General features: G+C 40.6%; 1 protein-coding gene and 1 long non-coding RNA gene across 2 annotated transcripts; one reads left to right on the top strand and one right to left on the bottom strand.

The window, feature by feature from the left end:
* The first annotated feature begins 688 nt into the window (after positions 1 to 688).
* On the top strand, positions 689 to 15787 carry LOC129818698 (rod cGMP-specific 3',5'-cyclic phosphodiesterase subunit beta-like). Its single transcript, XM_055874847.1, has 22 exons — positions 689 to 1412; positions 2169 to 2321; positions 2703 to 2792; positions 2961 to 3101; positions 7459 to 7533; positions 7655 to 7719; positions 8196 to 8262; positions 8403 to 8450; positions 8563 to 8712; positions 8983 to 9126; positions 9224 to 9289; positions 9670 to 9816; positions 10009 to 10116; positions 10245 to 10354; positions 10819 to 10906; positions 11045 to 11145; positions 11649 to 11756; positions 11883 to 11946; positions 12063 to 12137; positions 12291 to 12374; positions 12628 to 12751; positions 12870 to 15787. The coding sequence occupies exons 1-22, from the start codon at positions 942 to 944 to the stop codon at positions 12893 to 12895; spliced, it is 2505 nt and encodes an 834-aa protein (XP_055730822.1). The 5' UTR covers positions 689 to 941; the 3' UTR covers positions 12896 to 15787.
* Positions 15788 to 21246: 5459 nt separating this feature from the next.
* LOC129818699 (uncharacterized) lies at positions 21247 to 22591 on the bottom strand. The gene is made up of 5 exons (XR_008753973.1): positions 22574 to 22591; positions 22242 to 22317; positions 21630 to 21684; positions 21427 to 21525; positions 21247 to 21327 (listed from the first exon to the last, which is right to left on the bottom strand). It is a non-coding gene; the product is annotated as an uncharacterized LOC129818699 (long non-coding RNA).
* Positions 22592 to 23805: the final 1214 nt, after the last annotated feature.

Raw genomic sequence — 23805 nt, 5'->3', positions numbered from 1 at the left:
GTTAAGGAACCTTAATATAGCCGGGGTGGAAAGATTATTGGCATTTTATCATCGGGCTTGTCTTATTGTCTCATAGAACCCCATACATGTCTGTCTCTCACTTAACAATTTCTATTTATAAATGTAATATTGTAATTGGATGATAATAACAGATACTGCAGTAAGTAAGGCTATTGTGTTCATTTTGTTTCTCAAATCTAAAAGCTTAAATGTAATGTGCTTCAGATGTGTATGAAATATAACTAACACATATTTTTCTGCTTCTGAAGGCTACAACCAGTAGAGACCTGTGAAGGATCCCATAGCAATAGTATTGACTGAGGACAACAGCATTGGGGTGCTGAGATAATCAACTAGTGGCCTGGCTAAATAGGGCTTAGCAATGAGGAGTGCTTTTTTTAATAAGAAAGTTAAGAGCTTGTGTGTGTGGTGCCTGCCTGGGGCAAGAGCAGGCTACAGTTGGAGACAAACCAAACGGGGGGACATCTTACGGCTAACTGCTTTCAGACATGTGACTCCTTTGAGGGAGTCCGGATCTCTTTTCCTTCAGGCTTGTTTTCTAAACCTGGCGAGGGGCGAAAGAAGAGGAGGTAATCGGCCAATGAAAGGACTGGGTTGGCCTCCTTCATAGAGATCACCTGATCAGTTTTGCATGAGCAGATCCTGGCTCACCTTCAACACTATTAAGAGAAAAGCTTGCTGATGACAGTGGGATTGGACTCAGCCCTCCCTCTCCTGCCATTGCAAGTATCTCCTCTGTTCACACCAGGACCTAACTAACGTGCCTGCCCTCTTTTCTAGGGAGTTTGGGGATTACATAGTTTGAACTTGCCCTCTTTTTTATTTGCTAGTAATCAATAGATAATTGGTTTTGTCGTCTTTTTAGAGACCGTGGTTTGAAGACTGGGACTGGGGGAGAACCAGTACATCCCTAACCCAAGATGAGTGCGACGAAGGAAGATGTTGAGAAGTTCCTGGATGGGAACCCGGCTTTCGCCCAGGGCTACTTTAACAAGAAGCTCACACCGGGGACCCTCTCTGTGATGGCAGGCATCTCCGAGTCCAAGGTGGATTTTGGGATGTTACAGGAGCTGGGCCAGATAGAGGAAGGCCAGATCCTGTTCGACCTGATCAAAGAAATGCAGGAGAACGTGAACATGGAGAAAGTGGTGTTTAAGATTCTGAAGAGGATCGTCGCCCTGATCCAAGCTGACCGCTGCAGCCTGTTCATGTACCGGGAGAGGAACGGCATCGCGGAGCTGGCCACTCGTCTCTTCAACATCACTACAGAGTCAGAGCTGGACGACTGTGTGGTGCACCCTGACCATGAGATCGTCTTCCCCCTGGACCTTGGGGTGGTGGGACATGTGGCCCAGACCAAGAAACATATCAATTTGAAAGATGTCAATGAGGTAAGAGTCAGATGGGGAAATGAAGCATAAACGTTGTGGTAGTGATGAGGACAGACAGTGTCCCAGAGGCTAGGAGCCAGTGAGATTGTGTTAATAGTCTTTTACAAGGGCCTTGTTTTACGTTCCTACATGATATCATCTTCTAGCTGTACCAACGGCCAAAAATAACAAACAATTGCAAAATAAATAGATGTATCACGTTTATGTTCAGCCAGAGAGAAAAGTGAATAGTTATTTAATCTGTGCCTATCCGAACGTACGCATATTGTTAAAATTGTGTTTTTTGCTAAAACGCAGTGACACACAAAGTGGTATCGCAACTATACAGTACTGTGGGGATCTTCTAAATGTATATCTGGAGACAATATAAATCCTCTTGACAGATGTAATCCAGTTATTGTATATCCCTTGACCCCCTGTTGTAACTGGGATTAGGGCACCTGTTCTGGGGCGTTTACACTAGGGTCAGCAGGAAGCTAACACGGTTCAAATTCATTTATACTTCACATTGCCCAGATTTACATTCACTCTTGATAATGGAGTGTACTTCTTACCTGAGCAGTTATATCTCTTTAATAAATGGTGTATTATCTTTGAATATGCCAGAGGTTAACATGTATTAATCTGTGGTCTATAATGATATGCCAACTGAAAAAAGGCTCAAAACCAAGGCCATGTACCGACTTATAGACCCATCTTAATACATCCACGCGGGATCTCTGATGTCGGTGATTTGTCTTGTTTCCTGCTATACAGAGCAGTCACTTCAGCTCATTCGTTGATGACCTGACAGAGTACAAGACCAGGAACATTTTAGCCTCGCCCATCATGAACGGAGAGGATGTGGTGGCTGTGATCATGGCCCTGAACAAGACCACTGGACCGCACTTCACCGCTGAGGATGAGGATGTGAGTACTGAGGATGAAGGCTCTCTGAGAATAGGATCTACACATGTCCATGTGTCAGTATCACAATGGGGATACTAAGAGGAGGTTATTCAATGAATTAGTTGGGGATGAGTAATCAACACGTTTCCCCCTTCCCAAAGTTTATTGACACAAAGCGTATGCAGCATATAAACACTGACTGATGTTGTAGAACACAAACATGTCCATCAAACAAGCACAGGGAACACATACAAACGGTGCCATTGCTGCCTCAATGAAGAGGAAGGTGACATTCACACCTGATGTTTTCAAATACTCCCTCTCGTCTTTCCTCTGCCACCTTGATTACACCTCGATGCATGTATTTCTCTTTAACAATAATTCATATTTTTGATCCCCCAGCTTTTTTTGAAGTATCTCAGAATAGCCACTTTGAACCTGAAGATTTACCAGCTGAACTACCTGTACAACTGTGAGACTCGAAAAGGACAGGTGAGTCTGCTGTCTGTACTGATATTCAGAGGAATTACTACTTGTAGATGACAATATGGTGAACACACAAAAAAAGGCTATTGTTTTTGTTGCGTTCACACCTCTATTGATATATTAACCAACTGGTTATTAGCTGATCCTTCGTGGTTGTTTTTCTGTCGGGTATAGGTCCTGTTGTGGTCCGCCAACAAGGTGTTTGAGGAGCTGACAGACATTGAGAGACAGTTCCACAAAGCCCTGTATACAGTGCGGGCGTACCTGAACTGTGACAGGTACTCTGTGGGCCTATTGGACATGACCAAGGAGAAGGTGGGTGACACTGTCTGCATGTAGCCTGGCCATTCTTGAATTGTGGTATTGTCTTAAGCCTTCTAAGGTTTTTATTGATCTATAATATATATTAAATACTTTTGTTGAATTTCTTGCATTCAAAATAATAGGTATCTCCAAATCCCCAAAACATGTCACTACAACTCCACTCATCACTTCTGGAACGAGACAATTTGCTTGCCCTAAGTACTTTAAACCATGCACAAACATAACGTTTTGCAATATAAAGGAAAGGAGTTGCATTATGTTTTATCATTGATGAACAGTTTAAGTGTGATATGTAACTCTGTGTGATTTTAAAGTGTTTTTCATGGTTGCAAAGGTGAGGGACGTACAGTAAATGTCACCGCAATTCAAGAATGATCCAGCCATTTAGTCATCATAAAGAATAGTTGTTATGGGTCTCCTCTAGTAATACTGTAGCTCTAGCAGTATTTGTTAATATTTTGCACCTATGGCACTGCAGTGCCTTCAGAAAATACTGAGACCCCTTGACATTTTGCATATTTTGTTGTGTTACAGCCTGAATTTAAAATGGATAAAACTGAGATTTTTGTTCACTGGCCTACACACAATACCCAATTATGTCAAAGTGGAATTATGTTTTTAGAATGTTTACAAATGAATTAAAAATGAAAAGCGGAAATGTCTTGAGTTAATAAGTATTCATCCCCTTTGTTTTGGCAAACCTAAATACGTCAGGAGTAAAAGTTTGCTTAACAAGTGACATAATAAGCTGCATGGACTCACTCTGTGTGTAATACTAGTGTTTAAAATGTTTTTTGAACGACTACCTCATCTCTGTAACCCACACAGACGATTGATCATCCTGTTCCACTGGATGTCATAAGGTGAATGCACCAATTTGTAAGTCGCTCTGGATAAGAGCGTCTGCTAAATGACTTAAATGTAAATGTAAATGTAATTATCTCTAAGGTCCTTCAGTCGAGCAATGAATTTCAAACACAGATTCAACCAGGGAAGTTTTCCAATGCCTCGCAACTAAGGTCACCTATTGGTAGATGGGTAAAAATAAAAAAAAGCAGACATTGAATATCCCTTAGAGAATAATGAAGTTCAGTGGCGGTCGGTGGAATTTAATGTGAGCGAGGTCGATATTTTTTTTATGAGCATGGCCTTATTTCTATTACAGCATATTGGATGACTGTCATTCATATTCCATTCACCCAGCTCAATGTAAAATTGATAGGTTTAGGCTACTACATGATCCTACAATTGTTCCTATACCCATCATGAGGTTGCTACAACCTAGCCTATGAATGAAAGTTTGCAACGTAGGTGCACAGGTCGAGAAAAAATTAAGTAATCAAGGTGACAGACAGTGACACATTCAACACTGCCATGCACACTCTTGCCTGCATCTTGCTGATCTAGGGTGTTATGATTAGTCCAACAGTTGCAAACAAGAGTTTCTATTAGACAAATTCAGGTACGTTTATCCCTGTTTCATTCCGTTTGCTTCCGTTTAAGAAACGATTTTCAACAGAATCAGTGGAATTAATAAATTCCTGATCACACGCGAACACAGTTCACTTCATAGCAGCCACATACAAACAGCATGATCATTTTGCTTGTAGAATTCCTTCTTGCATCTATGTGCTCTCCTCTCACCTTTTCCTTTTGCTTGTGGACTTCAGTGAACAACACATCAGCTGTCTGTGACCAGGAGGAAAAAAACGTAATATCATAACCGCTAAACGATACACACAGCCTACATTGTTATCTCCATATTAGCTAACGTCATAGCTAGCTAACATAGCTACTAGAACTAATGTGTTTGTTAACCTGCTACAATCATGCAGTACAGTGTACAGTCAGCAAGAAGTTTAGCAGTTACACCGGCAGGCCCTGGTGGATATAAATGAATAAAACCAAACGCTTACCTTGACTTGGAAGAGTTCCAGTGTTGGATAGATGTAGCCAACTAGCTAACATAGCATCCCGCTCTGTTTGAGCCGGGTTTTTGAGTAGGATAAACTAGCTATCAGCATTTGCTAGCCAAGTGAAAGTGAAAGAAAAATACAACGAAATATAGCTCTCTCTCTGTCTCTCGCTTGCTTCTCCTTCATTTTTAAAGAAATGTATTTGATCAAAACTGTTAAAATATTATCTTTCTCTTTCTTTGTTTCAATTACTCACCTCACCACATGCACTACAGTGCTAGCTAACTGTAGCTTACGCTTTCAGTTAGGGGTGTGCCGAGTAGTCGGAGAAAACGAGTATCATAATGGATATGGGCAATTTTCTGTATACGATTATGATCAGAGTATTTTTTGTATTCATCCATGATCGGGAAAAAGTAATTTTCAGATGCCAGCACGCATCTTTCTCATGTCAGTCAGTCATGTGCGAGGTTCTACGTGGTCTAAATAACTCAACTGGCTGTCTGTAAAGAGAAGGGCAGGCTGTACGTTGATCCTGCGGTTCTGATTGGATAAAGGGAAACTATATTTCTCCATCCACTCGCTTCATAATTTCACCCGATCAGTTTTCCTCTTTTTGAGCTGATCATTTAGATTTCTGCTGCCTGGCTGCTACTATGATAAATCACATGGCGAGGACGTTTGCTATCAAGCTATCAATGTGCATAATATCTCACAAGTGGGGCAAGGGTAGGGAAAAAATATTAAATGCTGATGCGGATTCTGACTGAGTGACAAACTTGAGGCCAGAGACCCCCCCCCCACACACACACACACACCCCCGTTTACGAATACAAGTATGGCCATGTCGGCACACCTACTTTCAGTACTATAATCAATCTCTGATCCTTTGATTGGGTGGACAACATGTCAGTTCATGTTGCAAGAGCTCTGATAGGTTGAAGGATGTCTTCCGGGAAGTTGTCATAAATACTATGTAAGTCTATGGAAGGTAGTGAGGACCATGAGCCTCCTAGGTTTTGTATTGAAGTCAAATGTACCCAGAGGAGGACAGAAACTAGCTGTCCTCCAGCTACACCATGGTGCTACCCTACAGAATGCTGTTGAGGTTACTGTAGACCTTCATTGCAAAACAGTGTGTTTTAATCAATTATTTGGTGACGTGAATATATTTAGTATAGTTTTATCTAAAAAGGATAACTTGTTAATGTTTCACTATTTACATTTTTATGAAATTCAGTAAGGAGGATGGAGAAAACTATGGACGGATCAGCAACATTGTTGTTACTCCACAATACTAGCCTAATCCACAGAGTGAAAATAACAACATCTGTATAGAATAAAAATATTCCAAAACATGCATCCTGTTGGCAACAAGGCTTCATATTATGGGCATGCTTGTAATCGTTAAGGACCGGGGAGTTTTTCAGGATAAAAAATAAACTGAATAGAGCTAAGCACAGGCAAATTCCTAGAGGAAAGCCAGTTCAGTCTGATTTCCACGAGACATTGGGAGATGAATTCATCTTTCAGCAGGATAATAATCTAAAAAACAAGGCCAAATCTACACTGGAGTTGCTTACCAAGAAGACAGTGAATGTTCCTGAGTGGCTGAGTTACAGTTTTGACATAAATTGGCTTGAAAATCTATTGCAAGACTTGAAAATGGTTGTCTAGGAAATATTTCACAACCCTGATGTGGAAAGCTCTTAGAGACTTACCCAGAAAGACTCACAGCTGTAATCACCGCCAAAGGTATTCTAACATGTATTGACTCAGGGGTGTGAATGATTATGTAAATGAGATATTTCTGTATTTCATTTTCAGTACATTTGCAAAAATGTCTAAAAACAAGTTTTCACTTTGTCATTATGGGGTATTGTGTGTAATAATCTATTTAATCCATTTTGATTTCAGGCTGTAAAACAACACAATGTGGAATAAATCAAGGGGTATGATTATTTTCTGAAGGCTCTGCAGGTATAGGCGACATGGGCAGCCGCCCGGGACGGCATCTTGCCGGGGGCGGCACAGAGCACCCGCACAAAATGTTTTGGAATGGTGACATTTACGCAGTCGGTTTTCTATCGCTCATTTGAACACCACATCAATGATATCATGTCACCGTGTGGGACTGTGGTAGTGGGCGCCATGATTCGAGTTTGTGAGCTTGGCAGGCTACTGCCTGGGAAGGTCTCCCACTCAGAAGTACGAGATGGGGAGGGAGGCTGGGGTAGGTTGACCTCAGGTCTCCCCACTGGAAGCCTGAGGTAGGGGGACCGGGGGAATGGGCGCACCTCTAACTTTGTACAGTACTAATGGGGGGGGTTTGCCCAGGGAGCCATACAAGCTAGAACCGCCACTGAGGCTCTGCAATATTATTAATATGCTGTGTCTGACAATCCATCTGTGTTACTGCTTTGTTCCTATAGGAGTTCTTTGACATCTGGCCAGTGTTGATGGGAGACCAGCCCCCTTACTCTGGACCTCTTACCCCTGATGGCAGAGTAAGTGTTCACAACTATTTACTTATTATCCAATGAACTGGTCTTTACCTTTTTGCCTTTGTTTCTACAATGTTGCATTTGTGGTGTGTGATTATAATTATTTTGTTATCTGTGATTCTAGGAAGTCATATTCTACAAAGTCATTGATTATATTTTGCATGGAAAAGAGGACATCAAAGTTATCGCGTAAGTTTATCTCACTTTTGTATAGTTGAAGTAGTTTCAACCCTGTATTATCAGACCTGGGTTCAAATACATGTGCATTTGAGTAGTTGGTATTATAAATATTTTTTCTGTGTATTTGAGTATTTTTAAATACACAGCCCAAAACAAGTACTTTTCTTTGAGTATTTGAATGGTTATTTGTAAAGACCAAAAAGTCTACCAAATTGTATTTTAGAGGATTTTCAAATACCTGGGTTAAACGCAAGGGAGTGTATTTTAGTCTGTGTATGTACATCTTTCTAATTCTTTCCAAATGTATTTCCAAACACATTAAAATGTTAAACTACTTGTCTTTTCAAATATAATATTTCTGAATACTTACTTTGAATGTACGTTAAAGTGATTGCGATATCTCAAATAGTATTTGAGCCCAGGTCTGTGTTTGATACTGTATAGCGGAATAATCAGTGTGTGTTGTCTGACTGTGTTGTCAACAGGAGTCCCACTCTAGAACACTGGGTTTTGTGTACTGGACTTCCCACATATGTGGCCGAAACTGGTCTTGTAAGTTTTTTAACTGGCATTCCAATAGCAAGTGTTCGAAATGCTCTCAGAATTTGGAATTTACTTGAAAATAACGCAATGTTCAAATTGCCATGATTTGCATGTGTGTTGATGCTGTACTCTTTATTTTGAATATCTAGATATGTAACATCATAAATCCCGCAACAGAGGAGATGTTCAAGTTTCAGGTACATTTGCTTCCTTATAAAATCAAGTATCCTTGTATGTGGTTTTAGCAAAACGTTTAGCAACTTGCATAATTCCCGTTGATCATTTACCTTGTGTCTTCCCATAATACAGTCAGAACCCTTGGATGATAGTGGTTGGACCATAAAGAATGTGCTGTCCATGCCAATCGTCAACATGACAGAAGATATTGTGGGCGTGGCTACATTCTACAACAGGAAAGATGGGAAACCATTCGATCAGCAGGATGAGGAGCTAATGGAGGTACTTTACAGCACACAACTGTCTTCTCAACAACTCCTCTCTTCGCAGAGAAGTCATCAAGTCAAATGGCTCTATAAAGCCTTGTTCTCTGTATTTTTCGTGTAGACCATTCATTTATACAATGCACTGTGGCAGTCAAATGCCTCCCACTCTCTTCACCACATTGACCTGAGTGAACCTACTCTGAATGATAGTGTGATTGTCTGTCTACCCATGTTGGCTTCTGAGTGAACCTACTCTGAATGACATTGTTTCTGTCGGTCTCCCCAGGCTATGACTAACTTCCTGGGCTGGTCCCACCTCAACACAGACACCTATGACAGGATGAAAATGATAGAGAACCGGAAAGACATAGCTCAGGACATGGTGCTCTACCACGTCAAGTGCCGTGATGACGAAATACAGAATATCCTGGTGAAGCCTTGCTCACAGATATACACAGATCTAACCTCCTTTGCAAGAGAAGCGTTGTTTTAATATTTCACACTCATTGTTGTTTTATGTATCTTAGAAAACCAGACAGTATTTCAACAGAGAGCCCTGTGACTGTGAAGAGGATGAGTTCCTGCAGATTCTGGTATTGCTACCTTATATTTTGGTCATAATCTGGAGGTTGTAGAATTATCTCTGATTTAGTCACTAGAGTATAAATTTAAGTACTGGAACAGTAGGCCTGCATTTGAAAGCTCTAGCTAGATGTATATGGTTGTATAGATATAGGATCTTCATTTGATCACCCTGTAGCAGGAAATGTTAAACGTGTAGTGTTTTTGAGGTTTAAAAAGGCTTGATTTTCCCGACAAAAATGCCCATTAATTATTATCAACATAATAATTAAAATGTCCTGTTGCTGCAGGATTATTTCCCTGCTGTAGCAAACTAGCTAAAATTAAGATCCTACATCTGTATGTTTAGTTTTTGTTAATAATGCCATAATAATCATGCATTATCAAACAGAAAAAAGAACTGCCCGGCCCCAAGAAGTTTGAGATCTACGAGTTCGGGTTCTCTGACTTTGACTGCACAGAGCTGGAGCTGGTGATGTGTGGGATCCAGATGTACTATGAGGTCGGAGTGGTCAAGAAGTTCCAGGTTCCACAGGAGGTGACGTTGCAATCATGATCTGTACTGCAACATCTTTCAGTGCCGGGAAAGTGTTCATTCTGAATCATTTCTGTGCAGTTTGTCATTAGTTACTTTATTACTCTCTCATACTATCTGTATATGCTCTAAAGTTCTACAGCTCCACTTCCAAATCCTATGAAAACCAACAGGCATCTTTATTTATTTCAACAGGTTCTGGTACGCTTCATGTACTCTGTCAGCAAAGGCTACAGGAAAATGCCCTATCACAACTGGCGCCACGGTTTCAATGTCGGACAGACCATGTTCACACTGTTGACGGTAGGAATGCTTACACCTCAGTAATGTACCTTAAGTTTTTTTTGTCAAGTAAGAAAACGCGTTAACTGAAGACATGATTGAAGGATCTCTAATTCTGAAAGTCAAACTGCTGTATTTTGTTGTGTCAGACAGGGAACATGAAGAGATACTACACAGATCTGGAGGTGATGGCAATGATCACATCTGCTTTCCTCCATGATATCGACCACAGGGGCACCAACAACCTCTACCAGGTGAAGTGAGTATTCCTGGGAATCGCTGCTCTCTTTTTACGCTGCTTTCTGAAAGTTGGTACTGATGTTGGATCTTCATTTGACCAGTATTGTCACAGCAACATAATGATTATGATTTAGTCCACTATGTTGCTTGATCGGTGGTTAGGCTATTAGCTGTTACATGAAAAGTGCAATACTGTTAGTGTGCGTTAGTGTGGGTGTGTTAGTGTGGGTTTTCAGTGAATTTATGTAAATCACAGGAAAATTGCAGGAAAGTGCAGGAAAATTCTCAGCAACAAGAGTGATCAAATTAGGATCCTACATCCGTGTAACCAGTCCTTAAATTATCTATGGGTCTCTTCTTTTACTCACTCTCTTGTCATAACTGAGGCCATGCATGTAGAGAAGCACCTTGATTAGCTTTGTGTGATGAATGGCTTATGATGAGCTCTTTACAGTGTCTGGTCTGGTCTCCCCTCACAAACAGATCTGGTAACCCACTTGCCAAGCTTCACGGCTCATCTGTCCTGGAGAGGCATCATCTAGAATTTAGCAAGTTCCTTCTGGCAGACGAGGTACGTAAGGGTTTTGTATCTCAGCCATAAACATTCACTACTACAGTGGAACATTTTTTGTCAATTATTGATTTATTTGTACTTTCTGCTTCCATGTTGATCACATGCTCTAGTCTAACTCCTCCATCCTCCCCCCAGTCCTTGAATATCTACCAGAATCTCAACAGAAGACAGAATGAGCATGCCATCCACCTTATGGACATTGCCATCATTGCAACAGACTTGCAACTCTATTTCAAGTAAGACTTGCAACTCCAATTCAATTAAGCTTGCTACAGCAGGAAAATAATCCTGCAGCAACAGAAAATATAAATTATTATGTGTATTATAATTTATGCATATTTTTTGTAGGGGTATATACATTATTTGTCAGGGAAATTCTAGTCTGACATTTTAAAGTGGAAATTACAAACTTTAGAAGACTTTATAAAGCTTGAATTCACTACAAGTTTGCATTTCGTGCTGTGCAGGAAAATTCTCCGCAACAAAAGAGTGATCAAATTAAAATCCTACATCTGTATTTACTTAACTGCAATACATATTGTATTCCCCATACAGATCTTAGGAAGAATGTATTGTTGTCAATGTGGACTCTTTTTCTGCATATTAAAGCACGGATTTAGATACGACGATCAAGCCTACTTCGTCCTGTAAAGTTGAGGGAACAAGATTTCACAATGCACTGCTTATAACTTTAACTGCATGTATAAATCTCTGTTTGGACATTTTCCAATGTCAACAGGAAGCGAACAATGTTCCAGAAGATTGTTGACCTATCAAAGACCTACGAAGATGAGAAGAAGTGGGTGGACTGGATGTCCCTGGAGACTACCAGGAAAGAGATTGTCCTGTGAGTGCAGTTCATGGTAGGGGGAGGATAGTAGTGATAGGGGAATATGTAGGATTGTAACATGCACATTGGATCTTATTTTAGCATTTCTATTTTATGCTGAACCTTCAATAATTCCACTCAAAGGGCCATGATGATGACAGCATGTGACTTGTCAGCCCTCACTAAGCCATGGGAGGTACAAAGCAAGGTGAGAACCTCCCTTGATTATATATACGACATTTTAGCAGATGCTTGTGTGTTTCTGTAAGTGAATGAAGCTGTCCGATATAGTGAAATACATTGGACTACCTGGCTTCGTTCCAGGTGGCGCTGTCTGAAGCAGCTGAGTTCTGGGTGCAGGGTGACTTGGAAAGAGAAGTTCTTGAAAAACAACCCATTGTGAGTATATCAACGTGTGTGTGTGTGTGTGTGTCAGTTCTTCGGATATCCACCTACATTTTTACATTATCCAAAATGCCTGATGAAGAACTAAGTTTTTTTTTGTGCGTGTGTGTGTGTGTGAAATCATGTTTCTCCCTCCTTTTCATCCAGACAATGATGGACAGAAACTGCGCTGGTGAACTGCCCAAGCTGCAGTGTGGTTTCATTGACTTTGTCTGCACATTTGTCTACAAGGTAACGTTACCGCATGTACTACCACTCCTTCAGACTAGCTACATCACTCAGCTTCACAGTTATTCCTAAGCACAAAGTAAACCATGAATCAATAGATCTTAGTGTTTGGTGAAATAGTCGGCATACCTTCTATTGGATGTGTGGAATGACCAAATGCACAAATCGTTGCCATTCAGACAAGCATTATTTGGTTAGATGGCTTGACTGACAGAAATAGAGCTCTCAAGTTTTTGTTTTGTTGTTTATCCGTCAGGAATTGTCCCGCTTCCATCCGGCCATCCAGCCGATGTATGATGGTATGCTGAACAACAGGAAGGAGTGGAAGGCCAAGCAGGAAGAGTATGAGGCACAACAGGCCATCCTGAAAGCCCAGTCAGGTCAGAGTGGAGGATATACTATTGCTCTCTAGTTTAGAGGGCATTTTGTCTGTGCATTAAAAGTAATACAGATTATCCTTAAACATGTATTGTTTTTTTGTATTCTTGCTATGTAAAGGGTCCAAGACGTGCTCAGTGTGCTAAAGCTCAGGACCTGTTTTGGAGGTAGGTCACTCCAGGATACATCACAGCCACACAGTCTTACTGCCGGCCGGGGCAGGACCAGCCTCACCTCAGAACAGCTGTGGAAGGACAGCCTCCCCTCACAGCATCAGAACTTTAGAGAAGAGCCAGAGGGACTCCTTATCAGCAAGGCCGTTGGACCTTCTGGTTCCAGACCCATGTTGGCACATTATGGCCACAACAGTCAATTTCCTGCCTTCAACTGAAGAGCAGTTATCATTAGTTGCATTGGCATATCCACATTTTGGAAGTTACCCCTTTCACTATGCTTCACGACATTCTGAGGAATCCTTCATGGTCTTTGTGGAGTTCATTTTTGTTTGTACTAACTTTTTTAACGTATGTACAGTAGGCTCCTGAAGGTTTTTATTGACCAATTAAAGGAACAAGAAGTCAACAACTTCTAAAATGTTTCCATATGTATGTATAATGTCATTAATATGACACTAAAGCCCTGTTTAAACCAGGTGCCAACATACGTTCTTTGTCCTGATCTAGTCCACATTCTGATTGTGGCCACATTTTCAGACATATGGTATTAAAGAGTGTCTCTTATCCATCCACTGTGTCTGCATTGTGACCACATTTCCTGGTTCCTACCTGTATGCAATTAGTTCCCAGATATTCTTTCCAAATAATATTTATTTATTTGAAGACACATGGCAGAGGTCAATGGTGCCACCTGTCAATGATTTTAGAGGCCAAAATAATGATTATTTGAATGGCTTCACTGTGCAGATCAGTCGACACTTCGTAGATATCCAGACACAATGTGTGTCTGACTACCTCTGGAGGTGGTCAGGAAGAGCTGACCTATGACTGCATTTGTCTAAAATTGTGGGAAAAATCAGAATGTGGACAAGATCAGAACAAAGTACACATGTTAGCACCCCGGGTATAAACGTGGCTTTTTATGATTGCTTTTCGTTTTAAACAGGTTACTGTTTCTTAACTACCATTTTCGTACAGAATACTGTATGAAATGCACAGGGATACTTTTTTGTTTTACATTAATATTTTACGCTGTTATTTGTTGTAAGGACATAGATTCTTAAAACAAGTAGGCTTGTTTTTAGAGTTATCACATTAAAGGTAGACTCAACGAAATGACGTTGCCACGAGCAGCACCGCAGATAGAGATGAGCACCGCAGATAGAGATGAGCGAGATGCAAGATCCCATCCTTGTATCTGTACCTGGGTTTGCTTCATGCTGTTAAATTGAGCCTCGCGCCTAAATACTCTTAGTTGTTGCGGAAATTGACCCGAACGCTGAGTCTACCTTTAAATAACACTTTACAAAATGTTGGTGGATTCATCAAGGATCCAACTTGACTTTTATGTATGTTATAATAACAGTGTAATAACCGTGACTTACATTGTTCTTTACTCCTTCCAGTCAGTCGTCATTTACATAACTGTCCAGCTTTTCCAGATTTCTATGAAATATGACCTATAATTAAATACAAAATGAGTGAAATAGTTTTCCTTCCAAGAAATGGTAGTTAAAAATAAGCTTTTCTGCATTTGAAGGGTGTGGGCGTACCCCAACAACAGAATGGTGTGGCATATACCGGTCATAAAAATATGAATGACAAGTAAACAGCTGATTGGCCAGCTCAGCCAATGACCCAACGTGACATGTTAAATGAGGAAATAGCAAGCATTTTTGAGCTGGGGTTTAAGTATTTTTTTCTTTTATTCATGCTTTGGCCACGAGTACGAGAAAATGACGAGTCAACAACATTATTAGTATGAGTTAACAGAATGAGCTTTTAAATTAGATTTTCTCTGGACAGTTACTTTAAATGGTAATCAAAAGTAGATTCTGCAATACTAGGGTATAGGGCTAGCATCCACATATGCCATAAGAATTATGTTTTATGGTTCCACTTCATTACAAGGTAATGTGACCCCTTGCTGTGGGATGCTAAGTGATGGTTTTGCGGTATATTACTATTGTCCCATGCTGTGTTGGGTGAAATAATGGGGTGTAGTACTTTTAGTACAGCAATGTAAGAGGTGCTGTTATAGAATGACTGCAGTCAGGCAGTTGAAAACAAGTATATTTTCTGTGTGTGTACATGATCATTTATTGTTCTGAGATAGGAGAGAAAGGAGTTGACATTTTCCGGAAGGTCTGTCCCTGGCTATCAACGGTTAACTAGAAATGCTTCATTTTGACAAACCCATCGTTCTCTCCATGCAACTGTTCATTGTTTATTTTTGAATATTTGAAAGAGACATAGTTTTAGGGTAAAAACAAGATACAGTATGTCTCAATATATGTATATCTAACAATATTGGATGGATTTTTATATGGTCCAGTCCACTGCGAATAGCGGTCAAAGTCCAATCCCTCGGTAGAGTGATTGAAGCCAGTGGCCTTGATTCTGTTACTCTTGAGCCTACTCACTGGATCCATAGACTCTCCTAGTGTTCATTATGAACAGAGGATAATCATGCTCTTACAGCAGCCCCACTGTCAATGGGGTACCTATGCTTTTATAGATGGAATCAATTGTAAATAGTCTTCTCCTGTAAATATATTTCAATAATAGTATATTTTTTTCAGATGATTAACCCTTCATTTCCTCTATGAGTGTCAGTGCAACATTACTGTTCTGTTCTATCTGTGCCGACATTATAGCATGAAGGGAAATATTAAGGACCCTTTTATTAGAAGCATTAATTATGTGCTTTATCTTTTCAATTCCACATCATTAAACATTGCAACAAACATTTTAATTCCACAATTTGCTGTTAAAAATACTTTCGCGTAGATATGACAAATTCTGAAGCTCAATGTATGTGTTTTGTCTACAATGACCAAAATAAAGTACATTTCTTTTTAAGGATGCATTTCGTCTAATGATATCTTGTTAGTTTTATATAATAGGAAACATAATTTAAATATCCATTGTATCCTATTGTTTTCATAGATATGGACAGAGGTTGGGCCAAAGTATCTAAAGCCTTGTTCATGCTGCAGGCCTTAATTCTCAAATCAGTTTTGTTTTGGAATACTGACTTTCCAAACAGGAAGTTACAAGTGACCAAATCAGATGTGTGTGTTTAGACAGCAGTCATTTGCTGACATGGCTAAGCTAGTTATCATAGTAACGACGGGTGTGCACGGTGGTGTAGGCTGATTGGTGGTGGTGCTCGTGCTTCCTATCACACAGAAGTTGTAGTAAGTTATGTGACAACAAAGCCCGCCATGGACATTTCCCAGTTGCTTTGAATGTTCCCTAATCACAGTGTGAGAACTCTTTTCAAGGCTCAAAGGATAAGTTTATCCCCCCAACAAAATGTTGATAGCCACAGTAGACGTTTATCTTTCCAGCTCATTCACTAATGTGTTCAAATCAAATCACATTTTATTGGTCACATACACATGGTTAGCAGATTTGGCAAGTCGGTTAGTTTTGGCAAGTCGGTTAGGACATCTACTTTGTGTATGACAAGTAATTTCTTCAACAATTGTTTACAGACAGATAATTTCACTTAATCACAATTCCAGTGGGTCAGAAGTTTACATACACTAAGTTGACTGTGCCTTTAAACAGCTTGGAAAATTCCAGAAAATTATGTAATGGCTTTAGAAGCTTCTGATAGGCTAATTGATATAATTTGAGTCAATTGGAGGTGTACCTGTGGATGTTTTTCAAGACCTACCTTCAAACTCAGTGTCTCTTTGCTTGACATCATGTGAAAATCAAAAGAAATCAGCCAAGACCTCAGAAAAAGAATTGTAGACCTTCACAGGTCCTGTTCATCCTTGGGAGCAATTTCCAAATGCCTGGTACCACGTTCATCTGTACAAACAATAGTCCTCAAGTATAAACACCATGGGACCACACAGCCGTCATGCCGCTCAGGAAGGAGACACGTTCTGTCTCCTAGAGATGAATGTACTTTGGTGCGAAAAGTGCAAATCAATCCCAGAACAACAGCAAAGGACCTTGTGAAGATGCTGGAGGAAACAGGTACAAAGGTATGTATATCCACAGTAAAACGAGTTCTATATCGACATAACCTGAAAGACCACTCAGCAAGGAAGAAGTCACTGCTCCAAAACCGCCATAAAAAAGCCAGACTACGGTTTGCAACTGCACATGGGGACAAAGATCGTACTTTTTGGAGAAATTTCCTCTGGTCTGATGAAACAAAAATGTAACTGTTTGGCCATAATGACAATCGTTATGTTTGGCGGAAAAAGGGGGACGCTTGCAAGCCGAAGAACACCATCCAACTGTGAAGAATTGGGGTGGCATCATCATGTTGTGGGGGTGCTTTGCTGCAGGAGGGACTGGTGCACTTCACAAAATAGATGGCATCCTGAGGCAGGAAAATTATGTGGATACATTGAAGCAACATCTCAAGACATCAGTCAGGAAGTTAAAGCTTGGTCGCAAATGGGTCTTCCAAATGGACAATGACACAAGCATACTTCCAAAGTTGTGGCAAAATGGCTTAAGGACAATAAAGTCAAGGTATTGGAGTGCCCATCACAAAGCCCTGACCTCAATCCTATAGAAAATTTGTGGGCAGAACTGAAAAAGCGTGTGCGAGCAAGGAGGCCTACAAACCTGACTCAGTTACACCAGCTCTGTCAGGAAGAATGGGCCAAAATTCACCAAACTTATCGTGGAAAGCTTGTGGAAGGCTAGGTTAACAATTCAAAGGCAATGCTACCAAATACTAATTGAGCGTATGTAAACTTCTGACCCACTGGGAATGTGATAAAAGAAATACAAGCTGAAATAAATCATTCTCTCTAGTATTATTCTGATATTTCACTTCTTAAAATAAAGTGGTGATCCTAACTGACCTAAAACAGGGAATTTTTACTAGGATTAAACGTCAGGAATTGTGAAAAACTGAGTTTAGATGTATTTGGCTAAGGTGTATGTAAACTTTCGACTCCAACTGTAGAAGCTGTTTTTCAATCTCTCAGTCCCAGCTTTGATGCACCTGTACTGACCTCGCCTTCTGAATGATAGTGGTGTGAACAGGCAGTGGCTCGGGTGGTTGTCTTTTTGGCCTCCCTGTGACATCGGGTGCTGTAGGTGTCATGGAGGGCAGGTAGTTTGCCCCCGGTGATGCGTTGTGCAGACCGCACCACCCTCTGGAGAGCCTTGCGGTTGAGGGTGGTGCAGTTGCTGTACCAGGCTGTGATACAGCCCGACAGGATGTTTGTAAACAATTAACAAGCTAGGTAGCTACCATGTCATGTTTTTCTTGAACTGTCAACAAAGTAGCTAGCAAGCAACAAGATATGCCAAATATGTCTAAAAAACATTTTAGGGCAAATAAATCAGATTTGACCGTACAGACAAGTCGCATGGCCAGGAATCCACATCGGACTTTAAACCCCAGATGGTGGTTTGAAATATGGCTTGAAATAGACAGATTTGACTCAGATATGCAAAATCATTGGATTAGTCACTTCAAACTGCCAATGTGAACAAGGTTTAAATCACCCCTGGTCAATGTGAATCATTTTTCTATTTTGGGAATGTATTGTCTTGATATTAGCTCCACAGTATAATTTGCTGCTGAAATTCCCGTCATCTCCAGGCAGTATCCAGCTCATGACTCATTTGGAAATAAAGCCTCTTAGCCACCACTAACTCTCAGCAGTTTCCACCAATCTTCTGACCCATATACATTATTATGGCACAGTTGCAGTACCGAGTTGTACAGAGGAACACATTTTAAGCCATCTTTTTTATGGCTGTTGCAGATTTTTATATACACACACACAACCATTGTGAGTGTCACGATATAGCTCACTAATAGCATTGAGAAAGCCTAATTAACATTAAACAGTGGTATTAGCCTACATAACATAAGTAAAATTCTGCCATTGTTCTGCTTGTCATTAAGGATTACAGGGCAGCATACAGGTAGAAGTGGAAGAAAACCTCCCAACGAAATGCTTTCAGATTATCAACAAAAAACTGCATGTTGAACATTCATGAATGTAATGTCAAATTGACCAGGTATATGTCTATTGTGTGTTAAACCTGGGTCGAAGGGTGTGTGGCAGTAATGTTCACTCAGCACTTTCTTAGATTGGCCTATGACCTGAATCCTGGGATTTATGCTATACTGGGCCTGGATTACAGCCTAGTCCCTACTCCGGTCATCTCACAGTGAAGGGCAGGGTGACAGAGATTTTCATATTGTCTTGGTATTACTGGCATAGCACACAAGGGGGCACTAAAAAGACAATAAAAGCTCAAATCACAGACACTGTTAGCTGAACGCTAACGAGCAAAAACGAACAAACTAATTGCAATGGTAGGTGAATCCAGTTCATCAAGTCATACAGGATTAGCTAGTAGCTACCGAATGTCCTTTTCGGTGAGTGTGGTCATTTACAAGAGAAAGTTGAACGAGAGAAATTATGCAAATGACCAAAGTTGTGATGCATGCCTTTGAAGAAAGAGCAGCATGTGTAGGCCTGTACAGAGCAGATGGTAGAAAAAAACACTAGTAGGAAGCACAGGGGGAGAAAAGGGCAGCTGCACAGCTCTTTGACTTCTGGCAGATCGCCATTATTAGATAACTGATGGCAAACATTTAGTAGTGAATTGCATACAAGTGTAACTTCATCTCATGTGCGTCGCTCAACTGACTCGCCGATATAGAACGCTATGGACTCACCAGCTCGCTTTCCCCAGTTGTTTTATTTACTGTACAAACACGTGATGGCTTAACTGTACTGGAGAACTATGGTGAAATGAAGAACCCAATCTGCTTCATCTCCTAAGGTATTGCACAAGTTGACTGAAGGTAATATACTATATATATATACAAAAGTATGTGGACACCCCATTAAATTAGTGGATTTGGCCATTTCAGCCACACCCGTTGCTGACAGGTGTATAAAATAAAGGACACAGCCATGCACAAACATTGGCAGTAGAATTGCCTTACCGAAGAGCTGTGCCACCGCCATAGGATTCCACCTTTCCAACAAGTCAGTTCGTCAAATTTCAGCCCTGCTAGAGCTGCCCCGTTCAACTGTATGTACTGTTATTGTGGAAATGGAGTGGAAATGTGGAAATGTCTGGGAGCAACAACGGATCAGCCGCGATGTGGTAGGCCAGACAAGTTCACAGAACGTCTGTCCTCGGTTGCAACGTCAGCACAACAAGTGTTCGCCGGGAGCTTCATGAAATAGGTTTCTATGGCCGAGCTGCCGAACACAAGCTTAAGATCACTATGTGCGGTGCCAAGCGTTGGCTGGGGTGGTGTAAAGCTCGCCGCCATTGGACTCTGGAACAGTGGAAACGCGTTCTCTGGAATGATGAATCACGCTTCACCATCTGGCAGTCCAATGGACAAATCTGGGTTTGGCAGATGCCAAGACAACGATACTTGCCCCAATGCATAGTGCCAAAAAGTTTGGTGCAGGAGAAATAATGGTCTGGGGTTGTTTTTCATGGTTCAGGCTAGGCCCCTTACTTCCAGTGAAGGGAAATCTTAATGATACAGCATGGAATGACATTCTAGACGATTCTATACTTCCAACTTTGTGGTAACAGTTTGGGGAAGGCCCTTTCCTGTTTCAGCATGACAATGTCCCCATGCACAAAGCGAGGTCAACACATAAATGGTTTGTCGACATCGGTGTGGAAGAACTTAACTGGCCTGCACAGAGCCCTGACTTCAACCCCATCGAACACCTTTGGGATGAATTGGAATAACGACTACGAGCCAGGCCTAATCGCCCATCAGTGCCTGACCTCTCTAATGTTCGTGGCTGAATGGAAGCTAGTTCCCACAGCAATGTTCCAACATCTAGTAGAAAGCCTTCCCAGAAGAGTGGAGGCTGCTATTGCAGCAAAGGGGGGAACAACTCCATGTTAATGCCCATGATTTTGGTTTGAGATGTTTGATCACTTTTGGTCATGTAGTGTAACAAACAGTAGCTACAAATATTAAAATGTATTGACAAACTTCAAATAAATAGTTGATGATATTGTATTGACAAACCATCCCATTGCTTTTTCCAAATACCCATATAAGGTATACCACCCAAGCCTAACATATACACCTGGGAACCAGATGTACCTTTTATAGTTATTTCACTCAATTTACACAGTAGAAAAAAAACAAGGGTGGGTATACACAAATATTTTCAGATTTGAGACTAACACCTCTAACTATACTAAATGTTTCAGCTAGGTTTCATATAGGATATTTGGGTAACATCTGGCTTATATATATTAAACATGTAATTTGGATGTCAAAACACATTACTATCTTAACAGATATCCAAGAAGAATTATTTAATACATTAAATTACTTATGTTTTTTATTTCATTATTCTTCAAACACAATCCATAGGCAGTTCATTTCAGGATGGTGTCTTCGGAGGCTGTAAAAAAACAACAACAGAAAAACATGTTTCACAACATTTCCTCAGTTACATCTTCACTGCATCCCTCCTAACATTCTGATTAGTTTTTTTATTTACCTTCTGCAAGTGCTTTGGCAATTTTCTCTTGCTCCTCTCGGATCTTCTTCTCTGCCTCCTCAACAAGCCTCTCTTTCTCTGCTCTTGGCTTCAGATAGTCTAAAGGATATACACCAATGACACTGTGACATTGCAATAATGATCATTCAAAATACCCTTAGGTGACATTAAAGCAATCGTATATCTTGTAGTAAGCTACTTACCATATCTTTGTTTGCCATAAAACATGCCAATGAGCAAGAATGACCACCTGGCCGTCTGAAATAAAGAACATTTATTAGTTAGTTAACTTAGCTACACAGCTCAAACGTATGCGATTGCCTTGACCACTATCTATTTATGCTGAGTGACTTTCATTCGTCTTTTGGCAGAGGATTTAATTCGTGTCTTGTACGCTAACGTTAGACTACATGTGAGATGACCTGGAGTTAGCCATGCTAGCTAATAAGTTAGCACGTTAGCGAGCGTACTCGGCAAGTAGCCAATACTATGACCTTGCCTCAGAATTATTATAGACTAGTGAGTTGAACTATTAAACCTGGGTCAAAGTAACATATTGTCATCAATTTTGGCTGGATTATTTCGTTATACTATCTTTATGGCAGGTATATCGTAATTTAGCTGGCTAGCTAACCCTCATTGAATTGAACCAGTCAATGTCATTCGATTAACATTTATGTTAGAAGCTAGCTAGCTAAACTTACTAACAAGCTAGACGTCTGATTTAAACATGACATAAAATAACCTGCTGTATTCACCATATGCATTCAAATGAGTTAGTACAACACAAGTTATTAAAACGAATATAGATTTACCTTGATGACAGGCGAGACTGCAACTGGGGGAACCATTTTGCTAGTGAGAAATTGAGGAAGTCTTCTTCTTTTTCTTCTATAATATAATGGTCGTCGCAAACAAAAGTTAGAGGTGCATGCCGCCACCTAGTGTGTAGTCTATCACAGTTTACAGACTAAATGAATAAATACATAAACATTCAAATAAACTAAACCCTCCTATCTAATCATGTACTACTAAGAAAATAAAAAAGAGCCCTAGTAACTTCTAACAAACCCTTCCCCATCCCCCATCGAGAGCATCCTGACCGGTTGCATCACCGCCTGGTATGACAACTACTCGGGAATCTGACCTTAAGACGCTTCAGAGGGTAGTGCATACGGTCCAGTACATCAATGGGGCCAAGCTTCCTTACATCCAGGACCTATATACTGTACCAGGCGGTGTCAGCTGAAGGCCTCAAAAATTAAGACTGTTCTCTCTGCTACCGCACGGCAAACAGTACCTGAGCGCCAAGTCAAGTCTAGAACAAATAAACGAATTAAATAGTTACCCAGACTATTTGCATTGACCCTCCCCTCCTACTCGCTGTTTATTATCTATGCATAGTCACTTTACAAATTACCTCGACTAACCTGTACCCCCGCACATTGACTCGGTATCGGTACCCCCTGTATATAGCCTCGTTATTGTTATGTACATTTCTTGTATTACTTTTTGATAGATTTTTATTTATTTTACTTTAGTTTATTTAGTAAATATTTTATTAACTCTATTTATTGAACTGCATTGTTGGCTAAGGGCTTGTAAGTAAGCATTTCACGGTAAGGTCCACACCTGTTGTATTCGGCACGTGACAAATACAATTTGATTTGATTTGAAATCCCTTCCAACTCCACATCCTCGTCCAACCTCAATAACCCTACACTTCAATCTTTCCCTCTCTTCCACATACCAGTACTTACAACAATACCGGTACTTACAACAATACATCAACACATGCTTCACTGTGTCATCAACCATACACTCCGTACACAAACCATTCCCATGCTTGCCAAACAGATCTAATGACGAGTTCAATGTACAATCCCCTAGACGCAACTGAGCAAACAGCACCATCTCTTCCTTCCTAATCTGACCATTGAATCTTGTTCTACCAACCTTTCTTTGGAGGGCAAATGCCGGCCTTTGGGCTCGTTGTCCCACCTCTTCTGCCCCACATCTATCATAATGACTCTAATCTTACATTTGGCCTCACCTCTACCCACTTCTACCCAATTCTATCTTGTTTTAAAGCCTTTTCTGCTACCTGGTCTACTATTTCACTCCCACCCACTCCCAAGTGAGCTGGGACCCAGCAGAATCTCACAACTAGACCCAGTCTCTCAATTCCCGATAATAACATTAATGCCTCCAATAGTTGGTCACTCCTTTTCGATTTGCCAGATGATAAGCTATTCAATACAGACAGGGAAATTAAGCATAATATAATTCTGTCAGGTTGAGCATCCTCCACCCACTAGAGGGCAGCTACTATCGCCAACAGTTCAACTGAGTTTACTGACAGTTCATCTGACATATCTT

Source organism: Salvelinus fontinalis, chromosome 21 (assembly GCF_029448725.1).
Source record: "Salvelinus fontinalis isolate EN_2023a chromosome 21, ASM2944872v1, whole genome shotgun sequence".
Classification (NCBI taxonomy): Eukaryota; Metazoa; Chordata; class Actinopteri; order Salmoniformes; family Salmonidae; genus Salvelinus; species Salvelinus fontinalis.
The sequence above is the reverse complement of the archived record's forward strand: the minus strand, read 5'-3'. Positions and strand labels throughout refer to the sequence as shown.